Genomic DNA, 18,534 nt, shown 5'->3' with positions numbered 1-18,534 from the left:
TAAGAGGGAGTGTTAGTTTGTTAGCTTTGGACAACTGTTTGTCTAGATGTGATTAATTAGTAAATAATTGTTTTACTAACTAATTAGTTAGAGTAGGGACAATTATTTGTTAATTAATTGACCACTTTTGGAAGCAACTAGAAACTGATTTTGTTATTGGTTGCTGGGTTGTTTTAATCTCAACCGTTGATTGAGAATCAATCTCGGCCGTTGGTTTATCAACGAGGGTAGTATAAAAGGAGGTCTAGGGGCATTTGGAAAACACATCTTGGAGAGCATTTGCAGTGTTAGCAAATGTGTTTGCAGTAATAGCAAACAGTCTTGCAGTGTTAGCAAGAGGCACAGTGATAGCGTTGGGAGATAGCAGTGGAGGAATATCAGCAGGTGGAATTGGGAGATTGTCGGGGTTCTGCCAGTGAGAGGCAAGGAATTTTGTATCTCTTAATTTGCTGAAGTTTAATATATTTCTCATTTGCAGTACTGGTTTTCCCTTTGGGGTTTTTCCAGGAACAATTTGTCCAAAAATATCGTGTTCACTATGTTGAGTATTTTATGTGTTTTGTGGAGTTGTAGTTGTGTTATTTTTCAATATTTGTTGAGAAGCAAATAATCTATATAATATAGGAGATTATACCCTCTGCAACTGCACCCACATTCGTCACTGTTCTTCTACTCACCTGAGCCGAATGTTTGCCCGGCTTAAACACAACAGAAAACGAAGGGTAATTGAGATCTCCAGCTTCCAAACCGGACTTGTGACACGACATCAGTTTCTTGGTGAGAAGAGCAATTTGTCTCTTGCTGTAGTTAAGAGTGCATAGAAAATCTATATAATCTTGCGGTGCCATGTCGTAGATAAGACCAGGATCCACTGCAGATCTTGGGTCCACGTGGCCTGAGCCCATAGCAAATGGGTTGGCTTCCTTCATGGTAACTGAATCTCTGATCGCCCGCTTTCCATTATCCACAGTGTAGGAAGACGTCATGAGAGCAGACTTGATGGCGGCAGGGCTCCAAGTGGGATGGATGGATTTTACGAGTGCTGCAATGCCGCTGACATGAGGACACGCCATTGAGGTCCCCGAATCGAAGACATAATTTGTGGCGCCTCCTATGTATGCTGCCAATATGTTGACTCCGTGAGCCAGTATATCAGGCTTGAGAACAGAGGGATATGCTTTGCTCGGCCCCCTCGATGAAAAAGTAGCCACAATGGGAGCGGCTGTTGCCTTCCCCACAATACTCAATCCCGTGAGACGCATGGCGGCCGTGGCAGTTGTCGATTTCGATGTGCTCTTGATGTAGGATTTTATTCTTTCCCCAGCTTTGAAACTTAAGCTGATAGCAGGAAATCTATAAATGTAAGAAAACAGCTGCTGTGCTCCAAGGAGCTCTTCATTGGCCACAATTATTCCTGCACCGCCTGCTCTGGCTAATTAATTCATTGGCCTTGTCCGATGCACTAGAGTCATTTGGATTGATCAACTGATCACACAACACTATCTTACCTTTTACCACATTGGAGTCCAGGCTACCATCAAGACAACGCTTTGAGCTGCTACTGGCAGAGACATAGACGAGAGGGAATGGCCCTTGCAATTTTCCATCTCCTCCTTTTAAGGCGGAGGAGCCTCTGTATATCTCGCGGTTGCCCAACACCATAGAAGCAGGAAAATCTCTGTCCATGCTGCTCGCAGCCACGGTTGTAATCCATGACGCTGTGTTAGCCAGAGTAGATGGCAATGGTCCTTCATTGCCTGCCGCGATAGAAATAAATACTCCCTTTTCTGTCGCTCCAAAGGCTGCAATGGCTTGGGGATTCATGTGGAATGGCACGCCACTTGAGCCGAGTGAGAGAGAGAGGATGTCGACGTTATCAGCAATGGCTTGTTCCATGTCAGCAGCGACGTCGAAATCATTGCAATCTCCTTCAGGCGCCCAACATGCTTTTTAGATGGCCAGCCTGGCATGAGGAGCCATTCCTCTGACCGTTCCGTTGGCGAAACCGAAGGAACTGGCATCCGTTATCGCTGCTCCTGCTGCAGTTGAGGCTGTATGAGTGCCGTGGCCTTGGGCGTATCTGGGAGACATGTATTCCAACGTTTCGTTAATTTTAGAGATATTATGTTGGTAGCCTTTGTAGTAGAATCGAGCTCCAATGATCTTTCTATTGCAGTGTGATGAGCTGAAGGCCTGCACCGTTGAAGCTTTGGTGTTCAGGCAATACGCCTGTGTCGATCACGCCCACGATGATATCTTCGCCATAGGTAGAGTATTGAGACCATAATCACGGCCAAGCACCCCTCCATACCCTCCATTGCTTCAGCCTCTGCTTCGCTCAGCCTCGCAGCAAAGCCGTGTAACACAATATCATATGTGTATAACAGCTCATTTGCATTTGCAGTGGAATCCGATCCCGAGACCTGGCTGAGCAGTGAAGCGTACCAGTGTTGGTGTAAATTGAAATAGTGGGGTTTCATGGATTTGATCATGTGAACACTATAGGGCTTCCTCATATCTTCTTCTTCCGCCTTGCCCAACAACATTGCAGACATTGCAGACATGGCAAAGAGAAGGAGAATGAAGAACCCGGCAAGCGTGGTGTTGGCCATAATTGGCTGCTAACAAAGGGAAAATCTAACAATGGGGTTGGTGTTGTGTGAGAGAAAAATCTGAAAGGGTTGTGTTATATATAGGCGGACTTCTGAAGATTGTGATGTTGATCATTTTACTATTTAGTCATCATTGACAGAACGTCCAAATTCCACTTTCCGTATGTTGGCCAATTTGAAGACATAGTAAGTCGCGTGCAGGAAAATAGATAAGTGTCGATAATACTTTTTCAATGTCATGGTGTGTCCACTAACTTTTCATAACACAATAGTTTAAAGATAATTTGGTGCTTTTCATAACTCAAATAGTTTTAAATATAATTTGGTGTGTGGAGTCGAAACACGATAAGTAGCGTGCAGGAAAATATATAAGAGTTGATCTTAAGATTTTAGTGAGAATGCATTTTCAATATTATGGTGTGGTCACTCACTTTTTATAATCCAATAATTTAAACGTAATATGGTGTGTGGGGTTAAAACATAATAAGTTGCATGTACGTAAATAGGTAATTGAATTAAATTTTAGTGATAACATTTTTTCCATGTATGGTGTGGTCATTTACTTTTTCAATTCGAGAATTTATAAGAGATATTGAGAAACAATAGCGATAATTTGGTAGGAGTCATTTTGATTGCTCTAATTTGTGTTAGTTGATTAATTAATTTTATTTTATAGTCGATAATATCAAATGATTTTTGATTGAATATTATAACAATTTTATCAATTACTTTTATTTGATAAATATTAAAAAATATAAAATTCTTCGATGTCTCATTGGAATTCTTCAACATCAATTAAAATTAGAAAATAATAGGTCATTGTTTAGAATAAGTCATTTTTTGTTGTTGTTGTCAATTACTCCAGTTCAATGGTGTTCATTTCGATCATTATACATAAATTTTAAATAATTTTATCGATGGGAGCTTCCTTTAATCTAAAATCACATTATTAAAGTAATAAAAATGTGAATCCTACAATTTTTTTTTCATAATAATTTTAAATATCCAACCTTTTTTCTTCTTTTTAATAAAATAAATAAATTATAATTAATTTTCATTATGATCTATAACTTTTTTTATAATAAAATAAATAAATTTTAATTATTTAAAAAAAAATATAGACACACACACACACACACACACACACACACACACACACACACACACACACACAGATATATATATATATATATATATATATATATATATATATATATATATATATATATCTATGTATGTATGTATGTATGTATGTATGTATCAAAGAAACAACACCAAATGTATGTATGTATGTATGTATGTATGTATCAAAGAAACAACACCCGGACTCGGCAAGGCTGAATCCGACTCGGACTCGAGACTCGGTTGGACTCGGGAAAGTGAAAAACTCAAGAAATTTAGAGATTTTTAAAGATTTAAAACTTGTTTCAGGCACCCTTTATTGAATACACCTTAAAGACATAATAACATTATCAAACTCGGCTCATTTGATTACATACACAAGTATACATCAATCACATAAGCATAAACACAAATTGTAGCTGAAGAAAATAACAAACATAGATATATAAATATTGTCAAATGTATACAATATTACAAAACTCATGGAATAAAAAATCCCTATCATCATATGTTCATCATCAAATGTTTCATACAAATACCAAAGGCAAATACAACTACAAGCCTATGGCTTAGAGGAGCATGCACCCTCTCACTCTGGCCCCATGTGAAGGCGTTTAAGGTAGGTCTTGGATGATTAGCAGCCATAGTTGCTCCCCGTGACACCATGCCATGCTCACCAACATCAGGAACAACTGTGTCAATCTCAATATTTCCTATCTCTTCTCGTGCTCTCTGCTCCTCCTCTGCCATGGCTATAGCCTCAGCCTCTATATCTACCTGGTCAATCCAATCAGTTTCATCATCACTAAAGACAGCTGTAGGAATCTCAAGATCTATCTGAATCTCATTGGCCCACTCTACTTCAAGATCAACCTCATCTAGAATGATAGGAGAGATGTCAACTAATGCATTCTTTCTCATTCTTAGGCGGAGGTTGTAGTGAACAAAGATGAGATCATTAATCTTCTCCACAGATAATCTATTGCGCCTCTTAGAGTGTATGTGCTCAAACATACTCCAATTGCGCTCACAACCTGATGCGCTGCATGATTGGCTCAAGATACGAATGCCCAACTTCTGAATATTGGGTTTCGTTGGGCCAAAAAAGCTCCACCAATGATCTGAGTTTGAAATGAGAAAAATAAATAAAATCAGTCTCACTCATGAACTCATTTAACAAGTTACAATATACAATAAAACTAAAATCAAGCCTTACAATTTATTTTTACTTGACACCATAGTTGTCCTACCATCTTTGGCGACAGGACGAGAGAAGGTCTCTCCTTGTGCATCTGAGAACAACTATAGCTCTCGAATAAGCTCTATCTAAGAAGTACTAGTAGGTCCCATCTTCTCCATGATTGAGTATGGCCCATTAAGGACCTCCACATCAGCCTTGAAAGAAGGGATAAAATGGAATGCCAGATTCAGATAATAGGCTGCTGCATGGATGGGCCTATGAAGCTGATGATGCCATCTCCTATCAATGATCTCCCAAATAGGACCATACTTGCTCTCATCTCCTCCATAGACAAATTTGATGCCCTCCTTTGCGCTATCCATGCCCTCATATATATATCCCATTGTGGGCTTATCTCCATCCGCAACTCACAACGAAATCACCAAGGGCTTAACAAACTAAAAAATTAAAAATATTGTGTAATTTAGAAAAATGAGCAAATAAGAGAATACGTATAATAAGTTATAAAACATGAAGTTAAATTGTAGAATTTATAAAAAAATTACCTTCACTATCTCATCATAAGGGACCCAAAAGTCTTGCTCATAAAGAATGCAGTTTGCCATATCTTTCCCTACAAGGGTGGTAGCATAGGATGAGGAAGACCACTCCTCACCAATAATCATACGTCTCAAGGCAGACTTAGACCTAAGCATGGACTGCAATGTGAGGAAGTTTGTGGCAAATCTTGTGATTCCTGGATGATGCAACTCCTTCTGCTTTGTGTATTGTCTCATAAGAGCCAACACCCACAAATGATTATATACAAATTTGCACACATTTCTTGCTCTTTCTACACATCTCTTGACCCATGGGATTTTTCCAATATCCTCCAACATGAGGTCAATGCAATGAGCAACACATGGAGTCCAAACTATAGATGGGTGCCTCTCCATCAATAGTCTACCTGCAACAACATAATTTGTTGCATTGTAAATTGCAATTAATGGAGATACAAACTACAAGATAGTAATTAATTTGCAAAAAAAATTAGTTTGTAATCAAAAGTTTACCTGCAACAACATAATTTGCTGCATTGTCGGTCACCACTTGTACCACATTCTCCTCACCCACCTCATCAATCACCTCCTCTATCTGCTCACATAGGTAGGTGGCATTCTTGCTATGGGCGGAGGCATCAATGGACTTGATGAAAACGGTGCCCCCTGAAATAAAAAAATAAATCTAGGTCAATTATCATTCAATAAACCATTAGATAAAAAAATAAAATTAAAGACTATATGAAACTAAAATTAATCAATCACCCGCGGAAGAAACAAGAAAATTAAGGAGAGTTCTATTTCTCCTATCCATCCAACCATCAGTCATGATGGTGCAACCTTTAGTGCTCCATATCTGGCGTTGTTCATCTAAATCCTTCTTCACATCATCCACCATTTGAGACAAAACAGGTCCCCTCAAATCACTCTCACTAAGGGTTTTGAACCTCGCCCCGCATATGGTAAGGGCATCAACCATTTCTTGCCAATAAGGAGACATGTCGCAAATAACTCAATGAGATAAGTTAAGTATAAAAATTAAAACAATCAAACACAAAAGTTACAAAACATTCACCTGGTTGCAAAGAATGCAATACTGTTGTAGGTCCAAAACCTACCAACTGCCATTTTAGCAGCATTATGGACCTCCTTGTTCCAACCCATGCCCTCAAGTGACTGTTGGGACTCAAGAGTAGTGCGAGGTACAAAGAAGGAATCCAACCTAGATTTACGAATCCTAGGTCTAATGCTAACACTCCCACTATAACTACTAGTGCTAGGAGCATGAGAAGTGGCAGTGGCACTACCACTTATAGAAGTAGAAGTTGAAGCACCAACAGTAGCAAACTGAGTGGGATGATATGAAGGTAAGGAATAAGGGCCTCCAACACAACCTAACTATGTCCCTCTTCCTAAATTTGCCTCTCTCTCAATGGCCGCTCGATCCTCCTTTTGTTTCTTTTTCCTTTCAGTTTCTTCAACCATTACATAACATTCACGTACGACCTCAGGGAGTGCTTTTAGGCATTGTTTAGCATCATGTCCACGCACACTAGCAATATGGTATTTCAGTCTATATATACCTTCATGGAATATTGTTTTGCAAAATGTACATTTTGTTTGCCCCTTTCCTTGTCCTGGAAAATCCTCATGATATTTCCAAGTAGGGTCCTTTCTAATGGGGAGTCTAGAAGCTAAAGTAAACATTTTAGGAGAGTTTTGTGGAACTTGAAGTTGAGGAAAATAATAAAGTGAAGTTTGCTACAATAAAACATTACAAATACAAAATAAAATTAATACATACATTCAAAAAAACTAAAGTAGGGTTTGTCAAACCCTACTTTAAAAAAAAAGAAATTTACAAACCCTACATACAACCCTACATAGTACATACTACAACTACATGCTATATACAAACATACAAAAGATTTTGGAAGAAAATGTAAAACTTTTAAAATAAATGAATAGAAAATAAAATTTTTGCATACAAGAAACAAAATAATCTTAAAAAAAACAATCTTACCTCTTACAACAAGCTTGAAATGAGCTGCAAACTCTTCCTTTCCAACTCTTGATGCACCAAATCCAAACACAATGCAACTCCAATGTGACAAATTGAAGAAAACTTGAGCTTCCTCCTTGCTGGTTTTTCTTCTATGCACCCTTGTTTTTCTTCCCAGCTCACTTTACTCCTCCTATTTTTGCAAGTGAATGAAATGAAGTTCACTTTAAGGGATAGAAGATAATTAACAAAAAAAAAAGGATTTGAAAAGCATTCTAAACTAATTTTTTTGGGTCTTCTTTTAGGCTACACGCTGACCAAGTTTGGGGCTCAAGACTCATCGAGTTTGGCGAGTTTGAGCCAAACTCGCCAACTCGGTGAGTCTGGCAAGTTTGCTCGCCAGACTCGGACGAGTCCGAGTCCAAGTCCCAGAGACTCGACGAGCATGGCTCAGAGTCAGACTTGCTGAGTCCGGCGAGTTTGTGGTGATTTTTGTTTCTTTGATATGTATACATATATGTATATGTATATATGTATGTATATATCTATATGTATATGTATATACATGTATATGTATATACATGTATATGTATATACATGTATACGTATATATATGTATATATCTATATGTATATGTATATACATGTATACGTATATATATATGTATATATCTATATGTATATGTATCTATATGTATATATCTATATGTATATGTATATATATTTATATGTATATGTATATGTATATATATGTATATATATGTATGTATGTATATATATTTATATATATACACATATATATGTGTGTGTGCATGCATGTATATATATATGTGTGTATATATATATATGTACATACATACATATATGTATGTATGTATGTACATATATGTACACACACACACACACATATATATGTATGTGTGTACATACATACATACATACATACATACATACATATGTACATGCATGCACGCGCACACACATACACACACACATGCATATATGTACATATTTGCACACGCGCGCACACACACACACACACACACATATATATTGTCATAACCCTCTTTTTGGACCTTGATATGACTTGCTATTATTACTACTACTATTATAATATTAATTTTATGAGTAATGTTAGAAAGAAAAGATAAATTGAAATGAGGTTGAAGTTTTTAAATAAACAGGAATTTAAGTGGTGACACACACATGAGGTCATAATTTATTTGAAAATTGCTTATTTTCTCAATATCCTAATTGAGCACATAGTGTAGGAGAAATAAGAAGATTCTAGAAAAGAAATTTTAAATTCAAAATATTAAGGAATAAATATTATATTTAGCAAATATATGACATGGGAGTTACAAAATTATTCTATGACAAGAATAATTCTATTCATGACATTTTTATGACAAAGGAGTTACAAAATACATTTTGATAAAATGGAGGAGAATTCAAATTTGAATTTTGAATGCATGGTCAAATGTAACCCCCACTATGACAACAATCATTTTTGCATGAAACTAATTTAGAAATTATTTATTTTCTCAATATGCTATTTAACACATGTTGTAGGAGGAAATGAGAAGGTTCTAGAAGAGAATTTCAAATTCAATTTTTGCATGTAACCCCCACTATGTCAATTAATTATTTTGTATGAAATTAATCTGGGAAAATAATATGGAAATCAATTAAATTATTTTTTAGTGGGAAAATGACTCTCTTTTCTATATATTGAGTTCTAGATTTTCGAAAAAGGGGAGTTCATTGTTTTTGGATGATAAAGTAGTCTTGAAATTCTTATGAATTTATTTTCAATATCATGTTAGTTGTAGGAGAAATTTTGTAGATGTGTTGCAGGATTTTGGAGAAGATCATTACCAAGCTTCAAGGAGGAATTGAAGGAGGTCAACAAGGTTCTTCATTCAAATCCAGGTTCTCTTCTTGCATATTCATTACTTGCTTTTTCTTTTCAAAGAAAATCTTCTTCTCGCCTCTTTCAAAATTTTGCACATAAGAAATTTTGTATTTTTCTTTTCAAAAGAAATCTCTTTTTATCCATTTTAGATTTTTGCAAGGGAATCTTTTTCAGTTTATGTTGATGGATTTAATCAAATACATGTAACAAAATTACTTTTCTATAAAAAAATAAACAATTTTTTTTTCTTCTTTATTCTGCATATAGGAAATAAATCGGTTAACAGATTTCTTTCAAAATATGCATATTCGAATATTGTTTAATCTGTCCTTCAATCAACTTTCTTTATTTTACAAAAATCAGATTTGTTTTAGAATATATATACATATATATACATATGTAGTCACATAAATCTGTCCACTTAATTAAATAAATACTTAGTATTTATTTGATTATTTAACCATCAATTAATAATTAATTAAATTAATATTTAATTAATTCATCTTAACGCTCTTCTCCTATTAATTAAATAAATTATTCAATTTATTTGATTTAATTCACTTAACCAAATTCAGACCATTAATTAAATAAATAAATCATATTTATTTAATTAAATCTTCTCTCACATTTAAATAAATTAATATTTATTTAAAACCCCCAAAATCCCACCTCTCACATTTAAATAAATAAATCATTTATTTAAAATCACCTTTATCCTCCACCCACTTGCATTTTCCTACAAATACAAGTTGCACAATTATTTTAAATAAATAATTTATTTAAAATCACCTTTATCCTCCACCCACTTGTATTTTCCTACAAAAGCAAGTTGCACAACTATTTTAAATAAATTATTTATTTAAAATCCTATTTATCCTCACCCACTTGAAACCTTTAATGGTTTCCCTTAAAGTAGTCAAACTTGATGGCTTTAAAGTCTTCAAACTTGATGGCTTCCTTCTATAGTCTTCTTAAGACTTTAATGGTTTTCCTTAAAGTCTTCAAGCCTTTAATGGTTTCCCTCAAAGTCTTCAAGCATTTTAATGCTTTATCTTCTTTTTTCTCATTTAAATAAATTAATATTTATTTAAATATTTATCCAAATTCAACTTACACCATTTAATTGAAATAAATGATTTTATTTTAATTGAAAATACCAAAATTTCTCCCACTTGCATTTTCCTACAAAATCCACTTGTATGCCTAAACCCCTTCTAGATTCTTCTAAACCCTTCCTAATTAGCCTAATCCATCCCCTAAATATTGTCACATTCCTAAGCAAATTGGAGTCACTTCTCAAAGACTCCAAAGTCTTTGAAAAGCAATTAATGCTTTGTGTGTTCAACAAATTAACCCTCAAAGTCTTGGATAACCTTTGAAAGCTTCCAACCTTCAACCACTAAATGGCTCAAAGTCTTTGATAACCATTGAAGGCTTTCAACCTTCAACCACTTAATCCCCAAAGTCTCCAATAACCATTAATGGTTACCTCAAACCCTCCCACATGGTTAAAACATTTGTTTTGACTCAACCTCTACCCAACCCAAAGGTCTCATCAAGCCTTTAATGCTTTGACCATGATTATCTCTTAAACATTTGCACAAAGGTTTATCCTTGGATTAACTCTTAATCCAGTGGGTAATCTTAATTTAGACTTGACCCTTACCTTCTAGATAACCATGAGGTCTTCTCAGGCCTTTAATGCCTCCAACCTCTTCTCTCAACCCAATCCTATGTTGAAACTTGTCACCATTTTATTGGTGCCAATTGTGCACATGGATCCCCAACTTTCAATCCTAACCCTTGTTAAGATTGCTCAATCTTAACCCTTCATTTCCCTATTTCTTCTATAAATAGAACCCTTCTCCTCAAGCAAAAGGAGAAGAATTTTAGAGTATTGTTGTTATACTGGCATTAGCATAGAGCTTTTTCATAGCATCACTATCTACTCTAGCATAGTATTTAGCTTTTCATTTCATATTTGAAGCTTAGTATTAAATCTCAATCCTCCATAAGCATCCATAGTGCAAAAAGCTGCTGAGAGCTACACTCATTTGGGACTTGGAGAGGAGAGGAACAAGGGAGGAGCAACTATGAGCATCTTGATTAGCTATTTCATTTTATGTTTATATGCTTTCTATTTCATGCTTAATATCTCTCTTGATATGCCTGTTTAGGATAATCTTTTGTTGCTAACACTAACGTTTGTTTCTTGTGCTCTTGTGTGTGTTGCTATCAAACAGATTTTCTAATCCTTTTTGCAGAGCATCAACATATATGTGTATATATATATATACATATATATACATATATGTGTATATATATATATATGTATACATGTATGTATATATACATGTATGTAGATATATATTAGAATAACTTGCACACAAATACATCTGTTGTCAAAATAATCTAAAATCAGAATAAAGAAAACAAAAATAGAAATATATTCATCTCTGTGTATGTTAGATAAATACCCATCTCCATGGATTTTAGGAAAATATTCATGTATGTGGATTTTAGGAAAATATCCATCTCTATGCATTATAGAAAAAAATTCATCTCTGTACTTTTTAGAACATATTCTCTTTGGATTTTGGAAATTTTTTTAATTCCCTGTGCATGTATGAAATTAAAAAAGAAAAAAGGAAAAAGGAAAAAGAGAAGTAAATCTTGCTTTGATTAATAAATTAGTAAATTTCCTTTCAAATATATATATATATCAAATTTATTTAAAATCATATTAAATTCATGTTCTAAATTTGTTTGTACATTTAAGTTTTTTTTTTTTTTTTTTAATTACTTTATTTTTTTAAGATTAAATAGATATAATTTATTATATTATTAAAAGATTTTGAGTTAATTATTAATTATTAAAATATATATATATATATATTTTGAGTTATGAATTGTTTTATTAAAATTGAATTATACTTTAGAGTTTGTAATTAAATTTTATCTTTTATTCAAATAATTGAAAAATTTATTTATATTCTAAGTTGTTTAAGTAATTGAAATTTATTTGTATAATTAAAATAAGTAGTTCAAATTTTATTTATTTTATTTTAATTTAAAATTAAAAAAGTTTTAGAATATTGAAAGTTATTTTGAATGATTAAAATTAATAAGTTTATAGTTCTTTGAAATTTAATTATGCACTTGGTGATTAAAAAAATCATTTAGGATTAATTTATAATTATAAATTTTAATAGTTGAAAATTAATCGAATTTAGTGAGAAATGAATTTATTTATTGAGGTCTATTTAATAAAAAATGAATTTATTTATTGAGATCTATTTAAAAAGGATTAATGAGACCTATTTATAATCCAACTTTATTAAAATGAATGAAAATGTATTTAAAATATCCTCTCTAGTTTTAAGAATTAGATTATTAAAATATTAAAGGAAAATTTAAGCGAAAATGGTCTAACTCATATTAATGGATACCTTATTGGATTTTTAATATAGAAATTAAGTTGCAAATTTGAACTTTTTTTTTTAATTCTAAAGAGTTAGTATCTCCTCAATGAGGGGAAAAGAGTCCCTTGGGTTTTGAAAAGATAAATATTGCACATAAGGCAAAAGGGTCAATTAACACTTGAGAATTTTAATAGATAATAGAGCATTACGAAATCCATCATCTTGAATTAATCCTTCTTAGGATGTATATATAATAGTTAAATCTCTTTATTAAACAACTTAGTTTGACTTAGGAAAAACAAAGTAAAGGAAATTGTTATTGCGCCAATGATACACTTATTACATAGTTTTGGATCTTTTCATCAAATAAATAAATCATAATAGTAAGTAGGTTCCCTCAATACATTCAATACATTTAAAATATTTAAGGTCTTTAATTGATGGATTTCAAAAGTCCCTTTTGTATATTTCAATCAATAGAAGTATCAAAGGTTAAAGGAATTTACCTAACAAGTAAATGTGTTTAGATTCATAGTAACCCTTTTAGGTATTTCAAGCAATATGAGTTAATGTTAGACAAAGATTTGCCTCAATTCAAAAAGTTAATCGTTTGATTTGTTTCCTTAATAGATTCCAAGATATGAGTATACAAGGCATTGAGAATAGTCAATTCTTTTAATAGTTAAAAATATTTACCTTCTAGCTAAAAAGAAACACAAGACTAGTAAAAAGGAAAATTTATACTTAATAATACAAGTAATTAGTAAGGATAAATTTAATTAACATTAAATTTAGAGATAAATTGCATAGTTAAATATTCATATGATAATAGTATTAATTAGGATGCAAAGAGAGTTTATTCAAAACCGAAATTGTTTTAGCAAATGAGTTTCAAGAAACCTATTCTGTGATCACTTGGAAAATTAAATAACAATTCTAATTGAGGGTAATTTGAGAAAACATTATCTCTCTTCGAAGTATTTGAAATTGATAAAGCTATTGTTTGTAGAATGTATCCAACGATAAAGTTAACGTTACTTCAAGTGGAAGGAGTAATTAGTTATCACTTTATAATCTTGCAAAGGTATTAGTTCAAAAACAACTAGAAGTTTATTGATTAGAATTGTTTATTAGGAGACTTAGTATTATTTACTTGGTTAACTAGCAAGTGTTTAGACTCTTTTCTGATCTCTTTTTCAAACAATTAGCAATTAAGAATAATGTGGTAAATTTGAAGCTTATTGTTGAATAGTTATTTTTTCTTTTCCCTTCAACAAGTGAGTATTAAATTCATTTCCAAAGTATAATTATTTGATAATTTAAATTTTATTTCAAGCAATTTAGTACCTTTCAAGTATTAGGATTCACACTTAAAGTAGTGTTATCATTTGTAGATGAAATTTATGTTACTTCATATGGAAGAATTAGTCGGGCTTATTATTAAATACTTTTCATTTCAAACAAGTATGTGTTAAAATTCATTTCCAAAGCCTTGCTATTCAATCATTTAATTTTCTTTCAAGCAAATCAGTAGTAGGGTTCATACTTATTGTGTAATGGTTTGTCCAAAAAAATTATATCTTGCAAGTTATTCAAATCATTTTCATAAGTTATCTTTCAAAGTATCATGGTTTCCAAGCAATTAGTAATTTCATGTATTTAGTTCAAGTTTTTGAATTTTTAATTATTATCATAATTTTCCTTTAGAGAAAATACTATTCCCAAGTAGTCGATTTGTTTATGTTCCTTTCAATTATGTAAGAATTATACTTTAGTTTTTAAATTCAAATGATAATTCTTTGTAATAATAGTTTCTTTTTCATAATTGTACTGATATATTGCTTCATTTAAGATTCATGAATTCAAAGTTGAATTCCTAGCTAGATAACTAAACAAGAGGAGTTGAAACCAAAAATTAGTGGTGTTTGGTATCTATGGTGCCTCTGGATCACACTTACAGGTAATGTCATCATGTTGAACTACTAATAAAGCCTCAATAACGTAAAATTTATACTTTAGTTTTTAAATTCAAAAGATAATTCTTTGTACATAATAGTTTCTTTTTCATAATTGTATTGGTATATTGCTTCATTTAAGATTCATGAATTCAAAGTTGAATTCCCAGCTAGATAACTAAACAAGAGGAGTTGAAACAAAAAATTAGCGGTGTTTGGTATCTATGGTGCCTCTGGATCACACTTAACGCCTAATAAAGCTGCAATAATGACATCTGTGGCATTGTCCCTCTAAATTGTCAGGGAGAAATAAGAGTCAATTGGAAGTCAAAATCCAAGGGGCAGGTAATCCCCCTTGGATTGATAATCTAAAAAGATAAATATTAAATGAATTTACATCCGCTCAGTTAAACCTTAGAAAACCCCAATAGGGTTTAGTTGTGTGTTATGAATTTAAAAATTTATTTTATCTTGATGATTTCAATGAATGATAACGGATTAAGGGTGACATATTTAATAGGAAATAGGACTTAGTTGTTTTAGGCCACCAACAAAAGGCCATCTTGAGCCTTTTTTCTATATAGCTACCATCGTGGGTAGCAACCACAGAGAAATTATCTGGGACATTGACCCTAAAAACATCCATCATCTCATTCATACATCATCACTTAATCATCAATCCATCCCAAAACTCTCAAAACATTAAGAGGTTCTTGTCCCAAGATTCCCTTTTAGATATTGCTTGAAATCAAAACACATCACATCACTTTTTAGATTGTTTCTACATCTAGGATAAGCTCATCCTAAGAGACACATCTACGCAGGTTAAAACTAGTTCATGAGTGAATCCTCTCATTACTAGGTAGTCAAAATCTGTAACACATCTCAGATTTCTCTACACCTTATCACATCCAAACTCATCAAAACAAACAAGCAATTCAAAGAAAGAATTCTGGTTACATTTACCTTTAGAGTGCTAGAGATCTACAATCCACTAATCATCCATCTTTCATCGAACAACTCATCATCATCTTCAATCAACTTCAACACAAACTTGCAAACAAAATGGCTCAAACCCGATCGCGATCAAGGCAACGAGAAATAGAAATTGAGGAAGAAGAGGACAACCTCAATGAATTTCAAGAAGCACTTGGAGGAAATGTAAATGATGAAAACCCAAGTAGTCCCACTCCTTCAACAATCAAAAGGGTTTAGCATAACCCTCACTTTAACAGATTATTTGATGAAATTCTCAGGAGCAATGCGGATGCTCACTTCTTAAGACTTGCTCAAGAAGGAGCCAAACTCCCCTCAGACTTTGATCTTGCCCAATTAAGACAAGCATCAGAAAGACAAAGTCGCCATGAGGAGGAAAGGCATAGAGATCCCATCAGATATAACATCCCTCGAGGTAACCCACCACCTCCTCCTCCAAATGAAATGGAGATGTTGCGGCAACAAGTCGAGAATCTCGCCCAACAACTTCATAGTGGTGTTAAGACCAATCAATTCTCACTTAACGACATCTGTCCCTATCCGTTTGATAGGAATCTTTATATGCCACCCTTTCCACGCGGGTTTGAAACACCCAAATTTGAAAAATATAGAGGAAAGGGGGATCCCCGTGATCATGTCCGAGAATTTCATTCCGCTTGTCTTGAAGTGGCTTATGAGGACACTTATCTAATGCGCCTCTTTCCCCAAAGCTTGGGAGGAACAACCACATCATGGTTTTCCCGACTTCCAGGAGGCATTAGAACATTTGAGGAACTCATCCAGAAGTTCCTATCTCATTACTCTTATAATATTGAACGCGACATCACCATGGCTGATCTATGTAACACCAAACAAAAACCAGGTGAATTATTCTCAGTATTCCTGCAACGATGGCGCCAAATGTCTAGCAGACGTTCTCTTCAGTTACCTGAACGAGAACTAGTGGAAATTTTCATTTCCAACTTAAACGAAGAAATGGAATTTCACCTGGATGTCAAAGACACAGACTCTTTTAACGATATGATCACCAAGGGTATAAAATGTGAAAGGGCACTCATCAAAAAAGGACTCATCAAAATCTTTAATGAACCCAAAGATGGTCCTCGCCCGCGCTTCAATAGTGATAAACCGAACTTCTGGAACAAGAACAAAAATATCGTTAACGATGGAGTTGTGGATGCTCGGACTGTCCAAAATGCACAACCTGTGGTTCGATTTGCAGGACAAAATCCTCCACCTCAAAATAACACAAATGTTCTTCCTAATCAAGGTCGCATCACATCTCAGGATGAACCAAGACCTCGTCCACAAAAACAAAAACGCACATACACTCCCTTAGGGGAACCCATTGAAACAGTGATGCGACAACTCATTTCTCAGAATTTGATCACTCTACCTAAGTTATCAAATTATGAGCCTCAAGTCAAACCGGCATGGTGGAGAGATACTGAACATTGTGAATTCCATCAAGGAAGAGGACACAAGACAAGTAATTGTCACCGATTGAAAGATCTCATTCAGGATCTTATTGACCGAGGAGAAATTGAAATTGAAGGACATGACCCAAAAACAACCAATAATGATCATCAGATGTTCAAGAATCCACTTCCATCGCAAGATCAAAGGGGTCCTTCCACTTCTAGACGAGGTCCCGATACCACTGATTATACGCAAGCTGCGTATAATTACACTGTCAATCATCTGTATGATGCCAGTGAACAAATTGCAACTATCACCTTCAAAAATCCCACCTCAAATTGCAATGTTGTTACACGTCGTGGCAAGGTCACAATCAAGGCAGCTCCACAAGGCACCACCTCCGTCCCAAAGCAGTACAATCTTGTGGAACAATTAGACAAAACCCCTGCGCTCATATCCATTTTGGAGCTATTACGCCTGTCACCCTCTCATAAAACTATCCTGGATCAAGCACTCCAAGAGGCGTCAGTCCCTGCAAACCTGAATACGGACCAATTTCAAGCCATGGTTGGAAATCTAAAGTCATCACCTTGTCTCACTTTTTCCGAAAGTGACAACTCTTCGTTCCAACAACCTCATAACGCCTCACTCCACATTGAAGGCTTTATCAACCAACACAGGATCAAGCGAGTCTTGATCGATAATGGAGCAGGCCTAAACATTTGCACACTACAGTTGGTCACAGCATTGGGATATGCAATAGAATCAGTGGATCCTCGTAAGAAGATCACCATCAAAGCCTATGATGATGCAGAGCGTTCATCCAAAGGAGCTGTGGTACTACCAATCCGAGTGGGCCCTGTGGTAAAGCATATCATTTGTCAGGTTCTGGACCTTCCTCTGCCATATAATCTATTATTAGGGAGACCTTGGATACATGCCATGCAAGCTGTTCCATCTACCTACCATCAATGTATCAAGTTCCCACATAACGGTACAGAGATCACAATCCTGGGCGATGCAAATCCCTTTGCATTTTGCCATAATATCAGCCATCAACCAGAGATTACTGTTCCTAATAATAGGGAAGCCATTTCCTCCACATCATATGTAAATCCTGCCTCTCTTGCCAGTTCGAACACCCCTATGCCCAAGCAAGAAAAGCTTAAAATGAAAGTCGCAGAGGAAGGTCCTGGAGAATACAACTTGAGTCAGCTCTTTTGTGTGGGACAAATGCCCACTTCTCCTAGAACACATGGTAAACCACAGCAGTTGCTCCAGCAACCACTAATCACGCCAGCATGTGCCTTAACGCCTTTCATCCTTGGAAAGAGTCAAGAGGAAGAAACACA

The 18,534-nt window shown here is 34.4% G+C and overlaps 1 protein-coding gene across 1 annotated transcript; it reads right to left on the bottom strand.

Annotated features, from left to right (window-relative positions):
• Positions 1–244: 244 nt before the first annotated feature.
• Positions 245–1,896, bottom strand: LOC131044408 (subtilisin-like protease SBT1.8). Its single transcript, XM_059221197.1, has 3 exons — positions 1,509–1,896; positions 678–1,423; positions 245–409 (listed from the first exon to the last, which is right to left on the bottom strand). Exons 1-3 carry the CDS (start codon positions 1,894–1,896, stop codon positions 245–247), a joined length of 1,299 nt encoding a protein of 432 aa, XP_059077180.1.
• Between the last annotated feature and the right edge of the window lie 16,638 nt (positions 1,897–18,534).

This window comes from Cryptomeria japonica, chromosome 5 (assembly GCF_030272615.1).
Source record: "Cryptomeria japonica chromosome 5, Sugi_1.0, whole genome shotgun sequence".
Classification (NCBI taxonomy): Eukaryota; Viridiplantae; Streptophyta; class Pinopsida; order Cupressales; family Cupressaceae; genus Cryptomeria; species Cryptomeria japonica.
This window is presented reverse-complemented; position numbering and strand designations above follow the sequence as displayed.

Excerpts from the sequence above, each read along its gene's own strand:
- LOC131044408 (XM_059221197.1), bottom strand. The coding sequence starts at position 1,896 with ATGGAACAAGCCATTGCTGATAACGTCGACATCCTCTCTCTCTCACTC. Across the intron at positions 1,424-1,508 it reads GGACTCCAATGTGGTAAAAG|GCGGTGCAGGAATAATTGTG; the intron begins GTAAGATAGTGT and ends TAGCCAGAGCAG. Across the intron at positions 410-677 it reads CGGGCAAACATTCGGCTCAG|AACCCCGACAATCTCCCAAT; the intron begins GTGAGTAGAAGA and ends TCTCACTGGCAG.